Below are 14,541 nucleotides of genomic sequence, written 5' to 3' on the forward strand. Positions count from 1 at the left end.
ATGTGAACTGAGCAGGGAAGTAGTTTATGCCTCCCTGCTCAGTGTACAAGAGTGGGGACTCCTGCCCTTGGACCATGGGGGAGATTTATCAAAACCTGTGTAGAGAAATAATAGTACAGTTGCCCATGGCAACCAATCAAATTGATTCTGTCATTTTTTCAGGACCTATGACCTATAAAGTGATCTGACTGGTTGCTATGAACAACTGCTCCACTCTTCTTCCACACAGGTTTTGATAAATCTACCCCCTGTACAAATCCGAATTGGCCATCGAATCCAATGGCTCATTTGTGCCATTCCTTGCTAAACAGATTTCAGGAGGTCCAATCGTCTCTGACATGACAGGCCTGGTGCTGATGAGCTGAGAGAGGGAACTCCCTTCTGTATAACAGATTAGATGCCACAGTCCTCACAACCTCTGATCCAGGACTTTTGGGCAGAAGTAAGCTGCACTCATACTATGTTCTTATTCAGTATCCAGGAGAACCAGTTTAGGACATAGCTGTCACTATGCAGTACTGAACACCCACCAGACATAGCTGTACACGCCCCCCCCCCCCCCCACCACCACCTCCACTATAGAGGTCTAGTGTGTGCATGAAAAATCATAAATTAAAATTCTAAATATAAAAGACAAATTTGGCATCAAAATTATGCAGAGAAAGCTATATTTTATTCTGTTTATGGACAGGTTTCTAGAATGTGAACCATAACTGTTCCATATGCAGCACACAGGCAAATTAAAGCCGTTAAAATGTTTTTTGGGTAAAAGCCAAAGTGTTTTCATAGTTTGTCATCATGTCCTCTAAGTTTCTACATTTGGAAGGCACAAACTGCTATCTTCTGACTTCATACTGCAACACAAGGGCAGCGACTAAAGCTGACATTGAGCAGCTGTGCCTGGCTGTCTGACAGGCCGCACAAAATGGCTGACCTAGGGGCCACCAACTACACTGCAGCAGGCTTAGAACAGTACTTTGAGGCATGGCAGAAAAGAAAACATCTGCTCAGCCATGTCACAATGCCAACATGGGAAGCTGTAATCTATAAAGTGAAGATTCACTTCTCTGGAACTTATGCAAGGAACATCTTCTAGGAGATAATACTGAATGTCCTCAAATAAGTACATCAGATTCAATGTTGTCAAAACTACAGATATCTCCCAAAATTGTCCTATACAGACAGTAATCTTGAATACAATAATGCCAGTGCCCCAGAAAGTAATAGTGCCACCTTTTTGTACCTCACATAGAAATGGTGCCCACACACCATAATAGTATTACAATAAATGTTACACAATCCGCTCTCATGCCTCTCTCTCTCACACAGACTTCCCACCTCTCCCCATGCCCACATCTCACAGACTGCTCTCCATGGTCTTGCTCCTCCTCCCTTCTCACAGAATGCCCCCGCTGCTGGCCATGCCCCCAAGACTGCTCATCATGGTCCCCTCCTCTCATCAGCAGCTCCTTATGCTTCCATCTCTCACAGACTGCTCTTTATTGTCCTATATGTCACAACCTCATGCCCCTGCTCTCTCACAAATTGCCTTGAAAAATTGGCTTCTATCACATGAACAGAAAGGGGGTATGTCTTTTTTTTTAGCCTAATGTTACCATGTTAAATCCCTCTCGTAGACTGTTTGTTTTCTTCCCCTCCACAAAGATTGCTCAAACCCCTCCTCCATACATCACCTTCAAGACTGATAGCAGGAAGCTGAACACTGATAGCTCAACTTCCTGTTTTCTCACTACACAGATCAAAGCACTGAATGAGCTTAATGAGCACTTTGCCAGATACTTTAAGGGGTTATCCAGCATTAAAAACAGAGCTGTATTCTTAAAAAAACTATCTGTCTGCAGGTTGGATGTGGTTTTGCAGCTGAGTTCCATTGAAGTGAATGGAGCTAAGTTATAATACCACGCACAACCCGCCGACATTTTGGAAAAAATTTGTTCAGTTTTGAAATTAATGGAAAACCCCTTTAGGAGGGTAGAAGGTATGGTATTCTGGTGTTGATCAGCTGTGCTTACACAGGGATGGCAGACCAGCAGTGCCCTCTTCTTATGTAGAGAGTGATGAACACTGTACAGTTGAGCAGGTCGCACACTTCTGGCCCCGGACAGAATGATATTTAGAAAAAATATGAGATGGAAATTTTATATTGTATTGTGTCTCACTTTCCAATATTTACATAAAAAACTGGGGGGAACTTTATGGCTGCTTAATAGTATAGCAGAGGTTTTGCCACAAACAATCAAGAAACCAACACAGCTAAATATAATGTTAGTGTTTGGACGTAATTCAGAAATGTTCCTTCTGAACAGTCTCTACAAACATGACAAGTAGTCATTTGTTGTGCGTGCGCAGTGAAATGCCCAGGAAAATGGGACTATATCTGTAATTACGTTTGTCCAAATTACAGTTTTGCTGCAGTAGTTGTGGCACAAAATTGTTTGTCAAATATCAAATGGTATCGCAAAACATAAATGCATAAAGATGGAAAGAGCAGCAGGGGTTTTCTAAAACACAGGTGCCAAACGTTACAACACCCATTTGTGGAGAGAAGACGGAGTTTGGTTTAACAGAAAGTTTCCTATAATAAAAGTGATCGTCTCAGATTGTTATAGACTCTCAGGAAAACTCTTGGAGGGTGAAGCAAATAAAAGAAATACTCCAGCGCAGTAAAACTGGTCCCTATCCAAAGGGACAAGTTTTAGACAGCGGGGGATCCGACCACTGGGACTCCCCGCAATCTCCTGCATAGTGCTCCGGCAGTCCCCAGAAGGGGGGAGTTTCGACCCCTGCACGAACGGAGCCCAACATGCCCCCTCAATGTATCTCTATGGGAGAACCGGAGATACAGTGTTCGGGTATCTGGTCGCCGTTTCGTGCACTCCCTTCCTGGGGACTGCCAGGGTGCCGTGCAGTAGATGGCGGGGTCCCCCGCAATCTGAAAATGATCCTCTATGCTTTGGTTTTACTGCCCTGGAGTATTTCTTTAAGTTAAAAAAAATGATCACCGTTGCCCTTCTGTTCTTCTGTATCTTCTGGATTTGAGGCTGACCAAAATTTCTTGCTACAGTGTGAACCCCACCACCAAGCCGCAATGTTGGCTGAGCCGTCATAGGATGAATTCAATGAAAAAATGTTCTTCAGTAAAGGAAGAAAGGGTCTGAATTCCCTTAGGGGATCTGAATTATTTATAGTTATGTGGTCTGAGTTAAATGGGTTGTCCAGTGAAAGAAACAAACTATGTATGGTGTCAAAAAGTATAATATAGCAACCTACTAATATAATGTTATTATATGTGCAGAGATCTACACATATCAGCTCTGCTCTCTCATTTGTAGCTGTGACATCACATCACACTTTCCGCTTCATCACTGTTCTCCCCTTAAAGGGGCTCTATGGTGCTTAAACATCTTATCCCCTATCCAAAGGATAGGGGATAAGATGTTTAAGCACCGGAGAACCCCTTTAAAGGGGTACTCCAGTGGAAAAAAAATAATGTTTTCAAATCAACTGGTGTAAGAAAGTTATACAGGTTTATAAATGACTTCTATTTAATAATCCTATTCCTCCCAGTACTTATCAGCTGCTGTATACTCCAGAGGAAGTTGTGTTGTTTTTTCCAATCTGACCAAAATGCTCTCTGCTGCCACCTCTGTCCGTGTCAGGAAATGCCTAGACTAGGAGCAAATCCCCAAAGAAAACCTCTCCTGCTCTGGACAATTACTGACATGTAGATACAGGTAGAGAAAAGGACCAGGAAACCAGGCGCTTCCAAAAAGTACTGTACTTCAAAGTGCAAGAAGTTATAATAACCAAAGAGCTGTTGTTACATTAATCCTTCAGAGTGGTGACAAGGTGACTGTAGCACCCTCCATGGAGTTCAGCTATTTCTCATCCTCTCTCTCTTCCAGGAGGCGGGTACAGAGCTCGGATGTTTGCTAGAAGTACACACACAATTACTTTCTCCCTTACTTTTCTGGACGATCACAGTGCAGTGGTCACCACAAATAGTAATACAGGGGACACTTACAGCTCAGTGTTATGGGCAGGACATATTTTTCTGCCTCTCATGGCTTCCAACTGGCAAATTTCAGCAGGACAATGCTTGTCTACATACAGCAAGGCATCCCAGGAATGGTTACAGCCGATTGCCAATCCAGCATTAATGGTGAGCCAGCGTTGGCAACTTATAAGTGTGCAGGATCTAAAGGCCAGATGGCAACATCTGTGGGCAAACGTCTCCGCCGGATGTCATATGGAATCAGTATGCCTCCATGTCCAACCATATCCTATCTTCTATCCAGGCTAGAGGTGCCCAACAGGGTACTAGAGCCTCCTTTTAATTGTACAGTTTCCCCAATAAACTTATCCTTTCCCTTTAATAATGTATATATCAGTCACATACCGTCATGGCCGTAAATGTTGGCACCCCTGAAATTTTTCTAGGAAATGAAGTATTTCTACATTTGCATTGTGTGTCTGTGTGTGTGTGTGGACAACAGAAAGAGGAGAAGAGAACTGACTGGGGACTTGAGAACCAAAATTGTGGAAAAATATCAACAATCTCAGAGTTACAAGTCCATCTCCAGAGATCTAGATTTGCCTTTGTCCACAGTGCGCAACATTATCAAGATGTTTGCAACCCATGGCACTGTAGCTAATCTCCCTGGGCGTGGACAGAAGGAAAAATTTATGAAAGGTATAAACACAGGATAGTCCGGATAGTGGATAAGCAGCCTCAAACAAGTTCCAAAGATATTCAAACTGTCCTGCATGCTCAGGGAGCATCAGTGTCAGCGCAAACTATCTGTCAACATTTAAATTAAATGAAATGCTATGGCAGAAGACCCAGGAGGACCCCACTGCTGACACAGAGAAATAAAAAAGCAAGACTACATTTTGCCAAAATGAACTTGACTAAGCCAAAATCCTTCTGGGAAAATATCTTGTGGACAGATGAGACCAAAATCGAGATTCTTGGTAAAGCACATCATTCTACTGTTTGCCAAAAACATAATGAAGCCTACAAAGAAAAGAACACAGTACCTACAGTGAAATATGGTGGAGCTTCAATTGGGGTTTTGGGGTTGTTCTGTTGCCTCTGGCACTGGGTGCCTTGAATGTGTGCAATTAAAATATAAAAAAATTGAGCTCTCCTGGGCGCTGGTCTCCGGTAAAGCAGTAGGACAGGTTTCCAGGTCCAAAATGTATTTTATTGCACTAAAAACAACATGTTTCTGGTCCGAAAAGGACCCTTCCTCAGGTAAGGTACTTACCTGAAGAAGGGTCCTTTTCAGACCAGAAACATGTTGTTTTTAGTGCAATAAAATAAATTTTGGACCTGGAAACCTGTCCTACTGCTTTACCGGAGACCAGCGCCAAGGAGAGCTAAATTTTTTTTATATTTTAATTGTTCCTTTACCGGATCAGCGAAGCTATACTCGGACGAGCTGAGGCTGCAGGCTCCAATTACTATATTGATGTCATCTCAGGTGTTGTGATCTTAGCGCAACATCCTCTGGTTAGTGAGTTTTCACCTACCATTTCATACATACTTCACCAGGGGAGCATATTGCTCTTTTCTCTTTTTTCTTGGAATGTGTACAAGGCATCATGAAATCTGAGGATTACCAACGGATTTTGGGTCGCACTGTACAGCCCAGTGTCAGAAAGCTGGGTTTGCGTCCGAGATCTTGGGTCTTCCAGCAGGACAATGACCCCATACATGTAAAAAAAACAACACCCAGAAATGGATGGCAACAAAGCGCTGGAGAGTTCTGATGTGGCAGCAATGAGTCCAGATCTAAATCCCATTGAACAACTGTGGAGAGATCTTAAAATTGCTGTTGGGAAAAGGCGCCTTCCAATAAGAGAGACCTGGAGAAGTTTGCAAAAGAAGAGTGGTCCAACATTCCGGCTGAGAGGTGTAAGAAGCTTATTGATGGTTATAGGATTTCAGATATCTTTTCCAAAGGGTGCGCAACCAAATATTAAGTTAAGGGTGCCAATAATTTTGTCCAGCCCATTTTTGGAGTTTGGTGTGACATTATGTCCAATTTGGTTTTTTTCCTCCCTTTTTTGGTTCAGTTCCAATACACACAAAGGGGATAAACATGTGTATAGCAAAACATGTGTTACTGCAATCCTTTTCTGTGAGAAACACTTCATTTTCTTGAAAAATTTCAGGGGTGCCAACATTTACAGCCATGACTGTATATCATATTTTATTCATTGTCAACAACTTCATCAACCTCTATTTTTTTGGGCAGTGAATGTAAATCAGAAAGTTGTTCAGCTTTTCAATTAGAAAGAGTTACATAAAACAAGAAAATCTCCTTAATGGTTTCCAGAAACAACACTACACTTATCCATGGGCCGTGTCTGGTATTGCATCCCAGCCCCATTTATTTAATTTTGTCTGAGCTGTAATACCGGACACCACCTATGGAAAAGTGAGGTGCTGTTTCAAGGAAAAAAACTGATCCCTGTGGTTTTAATGCTCTTTATTATATAAATCTGTTTTTGATACATAAGATAAACAAGATTTCCAGTCTTTTGAACGGGAAGGTCCTATCTGCTCTGGACCTGACAGAAAAATGTTTTACTGCCCCCTAATCACAGTAAAGCGGAGGAATATTGGTCCATAGATGGCGGTGATGACAGGCATAATTTTAGTGGTGTTCCCAAGGGTCTAATGACAACATTCAGTCCCTACAGGTGCATCCACAGATAACCCTGTCAGTCCTGATAAGAATGCCATGGTCTAGTACTAACTGTCCAGATAGATTCATAGGAATCAATTAGAAGCTGCTTATTATTCTCGCCTTATTGTTGTTCACATCCTGGATCAAAGATTACCTCATTAAAATGCTGGAATGCCGCACTTTACAACCAAAAAACAGGAACTCCAGCGAATTAGGCCGAGACACCAGCTTCATTAGTCAGCACAAGCGGCTGTCTGACACTCCGTGTTAAGGGAATTCCTTCTTACTTTGCATAGGAAATTATCTATAGTCTCTTTTTTGTTGTATCTTTTTTCATTTTTTATTCCTTATTTAAAAAATATGCTATTTCAGTAATGGTTCTCCAGGTGTAAATGCTGGGGCAGGATTTCTGTGACTATTTTTAGGCTCGGTGGCACCATACGGCTGTGCTTCATGCATTATGTAAGAGTCATTACTTCAGCTTACTTACCCAATGCAGTGGTCCAATGCAGACCTTGGCAGCGAGGAGCGGAACGGTCGGGTCTGTGGGACGCATCTTAGAGCACTCTTTCAATACTGAAACAGCGTAGGCAAACTGGGGGGAGAGCAAAGAAGAAGGCTTAGAAAACAAGATCTGGAGAGACAATGATATAAAGAGCATCTGTTACTGGGTTATGTCTTAAAATTAAAGATAATTCTGAATATTTTCACATGAAGATTAGTTGTTTAAAGGGGCTGTCCAGTGTTGAAATCTATTTTAAAGGGGTACTTCACTGCCCCAGCATTCAGAACTTTATGTTCCGAACGCTGGGTGCTGGCTGCGGGGGTCGTGACATCACGGTCACGCCCCTTGTGACATCACTCCACACAGGCTGTGGGGGACGTGGCCATGCTCCCACTTGACGTCATGCCACGCCTCCTCAATACAAGTCTATGGGAGGGGGTGTGGCAGCCACCACGCCCCCTCCCATAGACTTACATTGAGGGGGCTTGGCGTGACCCCGTTAAGGTCTGATTTCTTACTGACAGTGCCCAGTCCCTGCTGATCTTCACTTCCCAGTCATGTCTCAAGAAGTCAGTACTATGGTCAGTGATTGGAGGGAGTGGGCATTGTTGTAATGGCATCAATGGGAAATCAGGGAGTAAAATATGTTGTTTTTTATAGCAGCACCTAAAACTTTTTTTTTTTTTTTACAGTACAGAACTGAAAGTATGGCAGTATTTTGTCTTAAAAGGGTACTTTTTTTTTTTTTTTTTTAAATCAACTGGTGCCAGCAAGTTAAACAGATTTGTAAATTACTTCTATTATAAAATCTTAATCCTTCCAATACTAATTAGCTGCTGAATACTACAGAGGGAATTCTTTTATTTTTGGAACACAGTGCTCTATGCTGACATCACGAGCACAGTGCTCTCTGCTGACATCTCTGTCCAGAGCAGCATATGTTTGCTATAGGGATTTTCTCCTACTCTGGACAGTTCTTAAAATGGACAGAGAGCACCTGTGCTCGTGATGTCAGCAGAGAGCACTGTGTTCCAAAAAGAAAAAAAATGGCCTCTGTAGTATTCAGCAGCTACTAAGTACTGGAAGGATTAAGATTTTTTAATAGAAGTAATTTACAAATCGGTTTAACTTCCTGGCACCAGTTGATTTAAAAAAAAAAAGTTTTCCACCAGAGTTCCCCTTTAAGGAGACTCCCAAACTGGCATATAGGTACAATGCAATATTCGATGGGTAAAGAATATGCAAAGTAAAGTGGGGGGCTTGTAAGACTCCATACAACAATTTAGCGGTCTTCTCAAGGAGACATAGTTGAAAGCCTTTCACTAGCCAGCCAGCACTCTGCTCTTTACTGACTAGGGGCAAGAACCACAAAACAGCTGCAGATGGGTTACTCCCTTTTTTGGAGGAGATTCTGGTTTGAAAATCCTCAATCATGTTTAAAGGGTCAGACATTAAGGCCATGTTGACATTTCAGAATTTCCGTGCATTTTGCGTCATTCTGACATTAAGCTGAGTTTCTGTGCCATATGTTTCCGACACAGAAATTCTATTTTCCGTGTCGGCACAAAGAATAAACACGTTCATTCTTTGTGCGGAGTCTGTATGGAATGCATAGCCATCTATGAGACTGTGCATTCCTGTGCGGTCCTAGCACCGCCATATTATGCCGGCAAGTCTGGAATATCCAGAAAATGAGCTTGATGGACTCTTGTCTTTTTTTGAGCTTACATACTATGTTACTGTGAGCTACTTTGCATATTACAGGACTGAACAAAGAATAGGCGATAAGTATCTGATTGGTGGTGATCCAACTGCTGGGACCACCACCTTTCAAGAGAACAGATCATGAGTGATTGGTGGGCATTTCGCCTGTTGACCCATCAGATAATTTTTGTCTACCTTATAGACCCCCTTCAACTATACAAGTCTACAATCCCAATGAGTGGGTCAGGTGATCATTCCTGGCCAATCAGTATACATACTGTACAGTATACTCCTAATCATTAAATTGCATATTGCTGTCATCTACATTGAAGTGTCCCTTGAAAAACCTTATATTTCACAGACATATGTCAAAAGTTTTGATTGGACAGGGTCTTAGTGCTGAGATCCCCACTGATTATTAGAACAAGTGGGGAGAAGTGCATCTCCCCCTCCCCCCCCCCCCCCCCCTAACTGGCAGCAATCTGAAATCTGCAAAGCCCTATAAACTTAGAATGGGGCCACCTAGAGATTACTGTGAGTCTGGGGGTAAATTACAGAACCGTGTGCTTCTCCCTGCACATTCTCAGGACTGAGACTTTAAAGGGGTTCTGCACTGGAAAACATTTTTTTTTTTAAATCAACTGGTGCCAGAAAGTTAAACAGATTTGTAAATTCCTTCTATCAAAAAACCTTAATCGTTCCAGTACTTATCAGCTGTTGTATGCTACAAAGGAAGTTATTTTTTTTTTGAATTTCCTTTCTGTCTGACCACAAGTGCTCTCTGCTGACACCTGTCAGCACTGAGAAGGTGCTAGGCTGCCCATCTGTGCTCATCTATGTGGTTCTGCAGATCAGACACTGATATCCTAAGAATATTTCTGATATCCCAAAGCAGTGTTTACCAACCAGGGTGCCTCCAGCTGTTTTCAAACTACAACTCCCAGCATGCCCGGACAGCCTTCGGCTGACTGAGCACGCTGGGAGTTGTAGTTTTGCAACAGCTGGAGGCATCCTGGCTGTTCGGGCACGCTGGGAGTTGTATTTTGGCAACAGCTGGAGGCACCCTGGCTGTCTGGGCAGGTTGGGAGTTGTAGTTTGGCAACAGCTGGAGGCATCCTGGCTGTTCGGGCACGCTGGGAGTTGTAGTTTGGCACCAGCTGGAGGCACCCATGCAGTCTGGGCACGCTGGGAGTTGTAGTTTGGCAACAGCTGGAGGAACCCTGACTGTCTGGGCATGCTGGGAGTTGAAGTTTGGCAACAGCTGGAGGCATTTTGGTTGGGAAATACTGTCCCAGAGAACATCTACAAAACACATAGTTTTATCAGAAAGGTGTCATCAGAAAATGATCAATTGTTTAAAACAAGTTTTTATATTGACTATATATTTTTGAAGACTTTTTGTTTATTTATTTATTTATTTTTGGCAATTTTAAATGTTACTATCTTTAATTTAAAATCCTGAAATCTTGCAGTTTTCAATTTGGCCACTAGGCCTAAAACTAAGCTGAGACTTCCTGTTTTATCTGTGATGATAAGGTTGAGTCTAATGGAAAGTGATCAGTACAGCTTTACAGTGAAAGGTGACCCCAAGACAAAATCTTCACGATAGCTAAAGCTCAGAGCTCAGCCTCCCCCTCCCTGTGGAAAGACCTCTAGACAGGTCACAGAGCAGGTTCAGACACAATTCCCATTTATGTCAATGAGGCAGGTCCGGTCTATTGTTGTCTATGGTCCTGTGGTAAAGCATAGCTCTAAATGCAGTTAAAAGCAGCTCAGGCAAGATGGCAGCCCCACAATAATGTACCAAAATGTAATAAAAAACAAAAATACAATCAGAAAAAGAAATAAAGAATAGTCTTGCAGATGCTAGTTGTTGACAAGTAAAGCTAACGTTTAACCCTTTTCCCTATCCATTGTTTATGCTTGTTACAATGCACTATGGTTATTCTTTCCTATATAAATACAAGCTCATAAACAGTACATGACTCAGGTTATCCAGACCTCCTCCAGGTCAGAAAAGAAACACAAGACAAACAACTTTTCCCACCAGGGAAACAATATGTAACGTAATGACACAGATTACCGTACATCCTCCGCTGTGTGATCAAAGTCCTAAACGGCAAAAGTGTTTATCTTTTTTAATTACATATAAACTCAAAAAGTTGGTTTCAATGTTCGTTTACAAAATAAAAAAAATAACATTCCCTATTGAAGATTGTAGGGGGACCCTCATGTTTTATTTTTTCTAATAGATTAAATGGGCACTTCCAGAATCAAAAAGTTTTTATATCTTTCGACATCTTGGCAAAACCTGGAAAATAAATTTAGGAAACACCTGTGCGTTCAAAATGTCCTCTTTACCCCTATACCCATTCCCCAGGGTGGGTACTTTCTGTAATGGTGTCACATGTGGGTGTTTCATTTTTGTATTTTCCTCGGAATGTATGTAACCTTCAGCTACTGATATGCCATAGGCCACAAATACAAAGTGACCTCTATGACTTCTGAGCCTTGTTGTGCGCCCGCCTAGCACGTTACCCCATATGTGGATGTATTTTTATAGTCAGGGGAAAAAGCCCTCCAAAATTTGTAACCCAATTCCTCATATTACCCCATGTGAAAATGTTAAAAATTGGGTAACCCCAGCATTTTTGTGTAAAAAAATCGATTTTTTCAATTTATGGCCCACTTTAAAAAAAAAAAAACTGTGAGGTGTTATTTCCCACTGTACCCCTTGTTACGTTCATTGAGGGGTGTAGTTTCTAATGTGTTTTTTTTTTTTTTTGCTGTTGGGGGCTTTATGCACATGACCCCCGACTTCAATTTCAACAACATTTTCACTCCTTCTATTCTGAGCATTGTAGTGCGTCCACAGCAATTTACATCCACATATGGGGTATTTTTTTTTCTCAGACAAAATTGTTCTACAAATTTTGGGGGCCTTTTGCCCTATTACCCAATGTGAAAATGAAACATTTGGGGTAACACTATCAATATAGTGCAAACAAATCAAATTTTTCACTTTTATGTCCCACTGTTCAAAAAACCTGTGAGGTGTAAGTACTCACTGTAACACTGTTATGTTTCTCCGAGGGGTCTAGTTTCCAAAATGTAATGCCATGTGGGTTTTTCTTTGCTGTCCTGGCACCATAGGGGCTTCCTAAATGCGGCATGCCCCCAGAGCAAAATTTGCTTCCAAAAAGCCAAATGTGACCTGTAGTGCGCCAGCAGAGCACTTTTCACCCCCATATGGGGTGTTTTCTGAATCGGGAGAAATTGGGCTTCAAATTTTGGGGGGTAATTTCTGCTTTAACCCTTTGTAAAAATGTAACATTTTTGGGAAACCAAGCATTTTAGGTAACATTTTTTTTTTTTTTACATATGCAAAAGTGGTGAATCACCTGTGGGGTATTAAGGTTCACTTTACCCCTTGTTACGTTCCCCGAGGGGTCTAGTTTCCAAAATGGTATGCCATGTGTTTTTTTTTTTTTTGCTGTCCTGGCACCATAGGGGCTTCCTAAATGCGGCATGCCCCCAGAGCAAAAGTTGCTTCAAAAAAGCCAAATGTGACTCCTTCTCTTCTGAGACCTGTAGTGCGCCAGCAGAGCACTTTTCACTCCCATATGGGGTGTTTTCTGAATCGGGAGAAATTGGGCTTCAAATTTTGGGGGGTATTTTCTGCTATTACCCTTTTTAAAAATTTTACATTTTTTGGAAAACAAGCATTTTAGGTACATTTTTTTTTTTTTTTTTTAACATTTGCAAAAGTCATGAAACACCTGTGGGGTATTAAGGCTCACCTAATTCCTTGTTACGTTCCTCAAGGGGTCTAGTTTCCAAAATTGTATGCCTTGTGTTTCTCCTTTTACCCCTTGCAAAAATTCTAAAATTGGGTCTACAAGAACATGCAAGTGTAAAAAATGAAGATTGTGAATTTTCTCCTTCACTTTTCTGCAATTCCTGGGAAACACCTAAAGGGTTAACACACTTACTGAATGTCATTTTGAATACTTTGGGGGGTGCAGGTTTTATAATGGGGTCATTTATGGGGTATTTCTAATATGAAGACCCTTCAAATCCACTTCAAAACTGAACTGGTCCCTGAAAAATATTGAGTTTGAAAATTTTGTGAAAATTTGGAAAATTGCTGCTGAACTGAACTGAATTTCTGGTGTCTTCCAAAAGTAAAAACATGTCAATTTTATGATGCAAACATAAAGTACACATATTGTATATGTGAACCAAAAAAACATTAATTTGAATATCCATTTTCCTTTCAAGCAGAGAGCTTTAAAGTTAGAAAAATGCAAAATTTTCTATTTTTTCATCAAATTTTGGGATTTTTCACCAAGAATGCTAGTTACCATAAAATTTTACCACTAAGTTAAAGTAGAATAGGTCACGAAAAAACTATCTCGGAATCAGAATGATAAGTAAAAGCATTCCAGAGTTATTAATGTTTAAAGTGACAGTGGTCAGATGTTCAAAAAATGCTCTGGTCCTTAAGGTGTAAAATGGCTGGGTCCTTAAGGGGTTAAGAATAGGCAGCATAGTCCTATCTCTAAACTTTCTATGGAACTAACACATTTTGTACCTTTTTGGTTAACACTTTTTAGCAAAACCAGAAGTGGAAATGACATAGGAAAAAAAAAAACTAGAAAAGTAAATACTAACCTAAATACTACATGTGAATGCAACCTATAAATAGTTTTTTTTATTATAGAGGCCCTAGAGATGCTGAACTCCCAACCTTGGCCCATTAGTCAGGGCCCTGTGGAGACTCTTCTAGGACATTCAGGCAACCTGACCCCATAATTGTCCAGTGCTTGGAAAGCTTATCCAAGAAGTAAAAGTGGCCTGTGTGGTCCTTTGTATTTAGAATATAGTACATACTAAAGCACTGTTTCCCAACCAGTGAGCCTCCAGCTGTTGCAAAACTACAACTCCCAGTATGCTGGTTGGGAAATACTGCATTAGACAATACGATATGAGCTAGTAGTCATGTGGTAGTACATCGCTGGATGCGACACAAAAACAGTAATTCCGCATCTATTGTTCTATTTAATCGCAACACAAGAAATGTATCAATTCACAGCGAGGCAGTAATGAACAAATCAGACGGAATGGTACAAAGCTCCAGCTGGACTGTCATTTTCAGATAAGTACAAAACAGTCGCTTCATAGTAGTAATGAGGGCACATAAAATGATAGTCTAATCCTAGGAATCATTGTTAAAGGAGAAAAGTGACGCCCCCTGGTGCCAGAGCATGGTTATGGTCAATGTTTTGATTTTATTTTTTTGGGGGTTGGGGGGGGGGTAGCATTTAGCATTTCTCTTGCTTACATTGTGATGACTCCTCCCCCTCCCTCACTCTACTGACTCACTGCTCTTGGGAGCCTGGCAGCTCTGCTCTGTAACCCTTTCCTCTCTGTATTTATGCTGTACACACACACACACACACAATGATTATTGGAGATTGCCTGTACTCTACCACTAAAGACAATATGGTGAGTGTATAACTTACATCTTCCTATGTCATTCATGTGTGTCATCCTTTGGCAGTCCTGTAATGCTGGGACTTGTTTGGATAACTCTTTTTTGCAGGAGTGTTG

The 14,541-nt window shown here is 41.4% G+C and overlaps 1 protein-coding gene across 6 annotated transcripts in view; it reads right to left on the reverse strand.

Moving 5' to 3' along the window:
- The window catches only part of TTC7A (tetratricopeptide repeat domain 7A), a 532,144-nt gene that overhangs the window by 283,526 nt on the left and 234,077 nt on the right, over positions 1 to 14,541 (reverse strand). For all 6 annotated transcript variants that reach the window (XM_056568084.1, XM_056568088.1, XM_056568085.1 and 3 more), the window contains one exon: positions 7,210 to 7,314. In XM_056568084.1, the coding sequence (XP_056424059.1) occupies positions 7,210 to 7,314 (105 nt within the window). The remainder of the gene's footprint in view (positions 1 to 7,209; positions 7,315 to 14,541) is intronic.

Source organism: Hyla sarda, chromosome 3 (genome assembly GCF_029499605.1).
Source record: "Hyla sarda isolate aHylSar1 chromosome 3, aHylSar1.hap1, whole genome shotgun sequence".
Lineage (NCBI taxonomy): Eukaryota > Metazoa > Chordata > Amphibia > Anura > Hylidae > Hyla > Hyla sarda.